The sequence below is a fragment of the Pinus tabuliformis genome, chromosome 3_2 (assembly GCF_031772625.1).
Source record: "Pinus tabuliformis cultivar Carrire ecotype Pingquan chromosome 3_2, CPIR1, whole genome shotgun sequence".
Taxonomy (NCBI): domain Eukaryota; kingdom Viridiplantae; phylum Streptophyta; class Pinopsida; order Pinales; family Pinaceae; genus Pinus; species Pinus tabuliformis.
The window spans coordinates 878,950,905-878,959,067 of NC_142302.1; the positions used below are offsets into that span (position 1 = coordinate 878,950,905).

At 43.5% G+C, this 8,163-nt stretch overlaps 1 protein-coding gene across 1 annotated transcript; it reads left to right on the forward strand.

Moving 5' to 3' along the window:
• The first annotated feature begins 1,389 nt into the window (after positions 1-1,389).
• LOC149183425 (uncharacterized) lies at positions 1,390-5,372 on the forward strand. The gene is made up of 2 exons (XM_089414940.1): positions 1,390-2,784; positions 3,588-5,372. Exons 1-2 carry the CDS (start codon positions 1,390-1,392, stop codon positions 5,370-5,372), a joined length of 3,180 nt encoding a protein of 1,059 aa, XP_089271066.1.
• Positions 5,373-8,163: the final 2,791 nt, after the last annotated feature.

The window sequence follows — 8,163 nt, forward strand, 5'->3', positions numbered from 1 at the left end:
TAGGGAATTCGACAAGTTTCGAGGAAACTATGGCGCTCGCTTGCACCGTCTTGGTGGGTCACGTGCGAGGACGCACATTCTCGGCGGACCGCTTGCTTCGATGGGTTAAGGAAATCTGGGGCTCCCTTCTCCCTCAGCTCCCTGAGGTTGAGGTACTCCCCGGGGATGGTTCACCCTCCAATTCGCTAAGGAAGATCATACGAACATTGTACTTGAGAACTATTGGCACATTGAGACAGCTCCCGTACTCTTGAAGCGATGGACCCCTTTATTTGATCCTGAAAGGGAGCAGATCGCTGCTGGACCTCTGTGGGTAAGGTTACCTGGACTCCCCCGGCAATATTGGAATGAGGAGGCCTTCATCAAAATTGGAAACGCTCTGGGGACATACTTGGATCACGATCGCTCTTATGTAGATACTCAGAGAAGAACCATGGCGCGCATCCTGGTACATCTTGACACCAGGGAAGGATTAGAGGAGGACATCACCCTGCAATGGGGAAGGCACAAGCGCATTCAGATACTGGATTATGAGGGTGTTCCATTTCGGTGCAACCGGTGTCACCAGGTAGGGCATCTCTATAAGGATTGCCCTCTCAATAAACGCGAGAACAACCCTCCTAAATATACTCCTATCGTTCCTCGAAGAACTGCGCCTCAGATCTCCCCGCCTCAGATGGTTACATCAACTCCACATGGAGCGCTTCATCATCCTCCGTCTACTACTGAGGGCACATCCACTCCTCCCATGACAAGGACAAGGGCAGCAGCTGCAGCAATTCAGAAATCGGGTACTGATCTATCTCCTTCATCTCATACTCTTTCCCTATCATCTGATTGCATTAATTCTATCTCTGTATCAAAGGCTCAGTGCTCTATTCCGCCGCCCCCTCCTACTACTGCTACTATCCCTCCTTCCCTTACCCTTGATCATTCCTCGTCCCCATCTCGCCCTATTGTGCCTCTCCCTGAATCAAAACCGCCTCACCATTATTCTCTCCGGCCCCGACCCTCACAATCTGTCTCTGATGGTACCTCGGGGCTGAGCATTATTCCCCCTGATCCTGGTCACACCTCATCCAGGGGACGAAAATCAAATTTGAACAAAGCCATTCGGCGTGCTGGGGCTGAAGTTGCTTCGGGACGTCAATCCACCATTGTCGGGGCCCTTAGAGCTACAAACCCCCTACAGCGGGGTCCCCCATGAAGTGCCTATCCTTTAACTGCAGGGGTTTAGCTAGCTCCCCCAAAAAACTAGCCCTAAAACGACTTTTTCAGGTCGAATTACCAGACATCATTTTCCTTCAAGAGACTTTGGGTTCTGCAGAATCTATATCTCTTGCCCTAAAATCGATTGCGCCAAAGTGGCAGTACATTGGGCTGGATGCTATGGGCCGTTCGGGTGGAATGGCCATTGGACTCAATCCTTACTCCATCAGACTGGACTCTTCATGGGGAGGGCCAGGATATTTGGGTGCTGACATTTTTTCCAAAGACCTTGGGCTGCCACTGCGTATCATCAACATCTATGGACCCTGTCAGCAGAGAGAAGGATTTTGGCGCACCCTCCTTGATCGATCATTGATGCAAGAGGAAAACCTGATCATTGGAGGAGACCTAAATTTCTCCTTGGGATATGGTGAATCATGGGGCTCATCGGCACAAGCAGACCCCATATCAGACTTCATGAGGAACCTGCTCGATCAACATGATCTCATCGACATCCCCATGAATCACCCTCTTCCCACATGGAGAAATCGAAGGATCGGGCCAGCAGCTTTGGCTCGTAGACTTGATCGTTTTTTGATCAAAGGACCGCTGCTTCGCCATCTCCATCATTATAAGCAGTGGGTGAGTACTGGGGGAATTTCGGATCACTCTCCCATCCTGATGGAAATTATGGGTCCTCACCCTAAACCAAAAGCCCCTTTCAAATTCAACCATCTATGGTTGCAGGACCCTGGTTTCTCTAAACTGGTCACGGACTTTTGGGCAGCACACCCTATTAGCAGGGAACCCTCTTTGGCTAGGGGTTTTGTCAAAAATCTGACGGAACTTAAACATATTGTGATTGAATGGGCAAAGATGAAAAAAGCCAAGGAAGATGAACTGCTCATCTCGATAGAAGCAGACATTCACGCTCTGCTGGATGAACAAAACCTGGGCTTTATCTCTGTGGAAAGCAAACACAGGCTGGTCGAACTAGAGAAGCAGAAGCACAGTATACTCAAGCTCAGAGAGGAATCGATCAGGTTGAGAAGTAGAGCTACTTGGCTCAAGGCAGGGGATGAAAACTCCAGATTTTTTCATAATTTTGCAAATGGGAGGAGAGTGGCAAATACCATTTGGAACCTACCCTATCCTGATGGGGGTCTGGCAGACTCCTTCATCAAGCTATCCAGTCTAGGCACTTCCTATTTCAAGGGTATCTTCAAATGCCCTGAGGGAACCAACCTTGCTGAGATCATCCGCGTAGCATCCCATTTCCCGAGGTTTGTTAACAATGAAGACTTGGAGGATCTTAATGCACCGGTCACCATGAATGAATTGGAGCACACCATAAAATGGTTTCAGAAGGAAAAGAGTCCTGGCCCCGATGGATGGACCATTGAATTCTATCTGGCCTTTTATGACATCATTGGAGAAGACATCTTGAAGGTGGTGGAAGAGAGCAGAACCTCTGGTCAGATCTATCATGCTATTAATACCACCTTCATTGCTCTCATACCTAAATCAGACTCTCCATCATCCTTCGCTGATTTTCGTCCCATTTCGCTATGCAATGTTCTCTATAAGATCATATCCAAGATCATTGCAAATAGGATCAGACCCATTTTATCCAAACACATCGCTCCACAGCAATTCGCTTTCTTGGAAAACAGGCAGATTCATGAAGCCATTGGCTCTGCACAGGAAGCCATTCACTCTATTTGGACTAAGCACCTCAAGAGCATTCTTCTCAAAATTGATCTCTCTAAGGCTTTTGATAGAGTCAGCTGGCTTTACATCAAGATGATTCTCATCCATCTGGGCTTCCCGCATCAGCTTATCACTTGGATTATGGCATGCATTACTTCACCAACTTATAGTATTCTGATTAACGACGCTGCATCCCATTTCTTCCACTCAGAGAGGGGACTCCGTCAGGGATGCCCCCTTTCCCCCCTCTTGTTCCTATTGGTAACAGAAGCGCTCAGTCGACTCATCATTTCTGCAAAAAGGGAGGGAACTATCTGAGGCTTAAAGATCTCAGAAGCATGTTTTCTAACACACCTTCTGTTCGTGGACGATGTCCTTATTCTCCTTGATGGAAGTATCCGGGACACCTCATCCTTCAACAGAATCCTAAAACTTTTTACTCATGCCACGGGAATGGTGGTAAATCAGGAGAAGTCCTCCATCACTTTGGTAGGTACTTCTGTAGCTGAATCATATTCGGCTATGCAGGCTTTTCCATTTATCACTCAGCCTCTGGATCGAGGTCTTAAATACCTTGGATATTGGCTAAAGCCTACAAATCAAAAAATAGCTGACTGGGTGTGGCTTGTCACCAAGATTGAAAAGAAAATATCATGTTGGTACTTCAGATACCTCTCCAGAGCGGGAAGGTTAACTCTGATCAAATCAGTGCTGGAAGCGACCCCTGTTTTTTGGATGGCATTAGCATGGATCCCCGGAACATCCTCTCAAAGATTCAGAGACTATGCAACAGATACTTGTGGGCTGGAAAGGAAGAGAAGCGCACCTTTGCTTGGATCTCCTGGAGCAAGATTGCTCTCCCCAAGAAATGGGGGGGATGGGGATTAAAGGACCTGGCATCCTTTGCAAAAGCTCTTGCTGCAAAGATGGGTTGGGCGCTGCTGACTTCCCACAGTCTATGGACTGACATAGCATACCATAAGTACATCTGGCCTCTCGACATCATCGATTGGGCTAGACTTCCAAACTGGAACAGAACGGGCATCTCTTCCATATGGAAAGCCCTCCTACACTCCCTCCCCCTTCTCAGAAGCAATATCGTGTGGCGCATCAGAAGTGGAAACAGAGCTCGCATAGGTATGGACCCATGGAGTGGATGCGGAGGTAGACACAGGCTTCCACCGGATCTGATTGCCCTCCTAAACTCCCGTGGCATCAGGGTGCTTGCACAGATTGCTGATCCGGAGGGCTCTGACATACTACACCAGGCTTGGAAATCTGGCACTCAATTAGATATCCCGATCAGATGGCACGAACCCTGGAAAGAATATTGCGATGCCCTCTCTGAATCCCATATCAGAATTGTGGAAGGGCCGGATGAACTCATCTGGCAGATTGCTGATAGTGGGATTTACTCTCCTCGTGAAGGATATAAACTCATCATTAACCACAGAAAGCCGGAAGTGCTAGACAGATGGTGGCACCAGATATGGAAGTTAAATGCATCGCCCAGATCCAAATTATTTTCTTGGTGTGTCCTCCGCAATCGCATTCCCACTGATGAATACCTCAAGCGTAGGGCAGTATCGGGACCCTCGCGTTGTGTGCTGTGCAAAGCAGACACAGAGACCACTGAACACTTATTCTTAAGATGCCCCATTGTTATACAAATATGGCATAATATCAAATTTCACATACAGTACACGGGAGACTGGTCTGGTACAGACCTTATCAGCGCTTGGATAGATTGGGGGAACAAACACAGTGGCTCGAAGATTGTAAACCTCCCTATCATTGTTAACTGGTCTATTTGGAAGTCCAGAAATAGAATGATATTTGATGGATGGGAGGCTAGGTGGCCACTCGTTGAAGCTGGCATCATCACAGCATACAACGAATTACCAAATCCTCCTCCCACAAAACTGCGACGGCCGACCCCTCCTCCCAATATCGACATGGGCTCGCCATGGGCTTTTTTCGACGGGGCTGCAAATGAACATGGCTGCGGAGGGGGTATCATTTTACACATATCCTCGAGGCACTTCTTTCATATCAAAGTAGGATTGGGGGCTGGCACAAACAATTATTCTGAGCTCATTTCTCTCCGACATCTGTTACATTTTGCACTCAGTCACCAATGCACCAGCATCAACATATTTGGCGATTCTCAGATTGTTACAAACTGGGTCAATAGAGTTACCACATGTCACTCACACACTCTAAATGTATTGCTTGATGAAGTATTTATACTAAAGGATGCTTTTAACTTTTTTCACATCTCTCATATATACAGAGAACATAACCAGACTGCTGACAAGCTTTCCAAGGAGGCCGCGGTGATGGAGAATGGGTTATGGGAAATCACTGAATTTTTGGATCAGCAGGAGCAGAAATACTACCATCGGCCACATATAGACCCGACATATCCTACTGCGGGTCAACAGGCGACATAACATAACAGTTTTTTGAGGATTTGACTGCACAACATGATATAATTTGAAATAGATTGAGGATTGCCAAAAATGGCACCAATTTTGCACAATTTTTGAAAATGTAACAGACAGATATACAACACAGACATGCAATTTTTTTGTGAAAATGTACAGAACAGTTGGCATATGCGTCAAAGCATCTACATATGTAATCTTTCATATTTATAATGAAATATTACGGATTTTTCCAGTGGAAAAAATAATAATAATAACAACAACAATAAATAGTTTGATTAATTAATTAAATAAAAAAGAGCCGACCTATTTCTTATTTATTTTGTTTAATAACTTATATATATACCCTTACTATAGCTGTTGGATACATCATTAAGATCTTAAGAATATCTATTGTTGCATCTTCCCCTGATGATGGACTCACTTGGTAGTCCGAAACGTTGGGTTCACAAAACTCTACAACAGGTCATTCCTCCTCTATCTAAAACTATCCTCACCTGTATGGATTCATTATTTAACAATATTTAATTATCTAATAATAACATGTAATATTATTTATTATAATTAATATATCTTAATCACAACTATAATATGTTTATTAATCTAATTATTTAATATAATTTAATTGGTATTTATTATTCATAATAATAATCAATATTAATTTATTAATTTAATAATATATTCATTAATATCATGATCTTATATAATAAAATATACTCTTATTAGTCCTTGCCTCCGACATAGCAGGGACTATAGCGTTCAATCGAGCGTTGAATTCATATTAGTTGTCATTGACCAAACAATATATTCCCGTACATTTCAGGTTTAACCAATGTTTTAAATAAAATATTCTGCTCAACAAACTTTTATCGAAAGTTTTTGTTTCGACCTCTTATTGCCGGCTCGACTGTATACTTTTCTCAAAACTTAGGATAAAGAGTTTGGGGCTCGACTGTGTACTTTTGTTAAAACTTAGGATAAGCAGTTTGGCAGGCTCGTGTACTTTTCTTAAAACTTAGGATAAGCAGTTTGGCTCTTTGTGAATTTTAAGCAAAGTTTGCTTCCCATCGCAAAGCTAGCCACCTGCCAGCCACCTGCCATCTCTGGTTGCCACCGCAAAGCTAGCAACTCTAGCCACCTGCCACCGCAAAGACTTTGGTTCATCTGTGAGTGAATAACCATAGAAGAAAGAACAATCACGCTCTGAGCATTTCAACCTCTGTGTGCAGAACCACTCACCTCTGTGTGCAGAACTGCCATGAATATAGTTATCAGAAACGCTACCATGCTTGGCTGCTCACAGTAGGCGCTTCACCTCTGTGTGCAGAACCGCCATGAAAATACCAGCAACCATCATTGACGCTTTGCGCCCTTCACCTCTGTGTGCAGAACCCATGAATATAGTTATCAGAAACGCTGCCATGCTTGGCTGCTCGCAGTAGGCGCTTCACCTCTGTGTGCAGAACCGCCATGAAAATACAAGCAACCATCATTGATGCTTTGCGCCCTTCACCTCTGTGTGCAGAACCGCCATGAATATAGTGTCAGAAATGCTGCCATGCTTGGCTGCTCGCAGCATACGCCTAGAAGAAGCAGTGGATTTCTATAGACACACCTGTAGAAGAAGCAGTGGATCCTAGAAATCCCTCAAAAGTGTTTAAAGCAAGCTTAAGGATGTTCAAAGAAAAAGTAGAAACTAACAAACAAAAATCAACACACTGAAAGGTATTTTCAAATTCCAAATTTGAGCAATTATTCAATCTATGGTAAAATAGTTACAGTAAAAATAGAACAAAAACAGAAATACAAACCTTGTTTGTGTTGTCCGCCCTTGAAGTAAGTCCGCTCGGTCCACCTACTCCTACTACAACAACACATTGAACAACTCGCATAATGATTAGGTAGAATTTCTCTTTCTTGCCTTGTATCTATCTATAAGGAAGGTGCTGCCATACCATAGTAGAAAACGCTTCAAAGATCCTAGCCTAGGGTTTACGGAAAAGAACTGCATTACCTACCTCTACTTACTGATTTACTGAACCATACATCCAAGCTCAAGAAGAAATAGAAATAGATCTTACATCGATCAAGCAAAGTCCGAGAATGAAATGGGTCTGAAGTGCGAGAATGACTCCTTGATTGATAAGGTAAGTCTGAGAATGAATTGCCTCGCGTTGGGATTAAAGAGAAGGGAAAGTAACCCTTTTTTTTCCTAATTCAGCCACTGCTATTGCTTTCCTTGTTTGGATAAATGATTGATGTGGAGATTATGTCTGCTGCTAAGTTTTTTGGGTTCCATGCTTGCTGAATATCAGAGCTGAGCAATTGCCTCATAACCCAAAAGAGGAATTATAGAGTGTTCTTTTGAATCGAAAACTCACTCTCCAAGTTAACAAAAATGCACAATAGCAACAAACATGCATAATAGCATCTGACTACACGCTGCCAATTTTCAGGCTCGCTTGCTGGCATTTCAAGATTACATAATGATTACTTTATTAATCTCCTCACTGGAAGTTGAGACACCTGCAGTTGCATGCACTGCGCGAGACACCTGCAGTTGCTCGGGGAACAAAGTTTTTCTTTTATTATATTTCTTACTTTATTTCTTATTAATATTATTTTCCAAATTCGAATGAGTATTGGTGAGTTGATTATTAAGATTATTTTCCAAATTTGAATGAGTATTGGTGAGTTGATTATGAATTCCTTCATTCAATTTAATAATGGCTAATTCTTAAAAATAAAAAATGTGCTCAAAGCTACATGTTTTACATTTGTTGCTTTGTTTTTATTG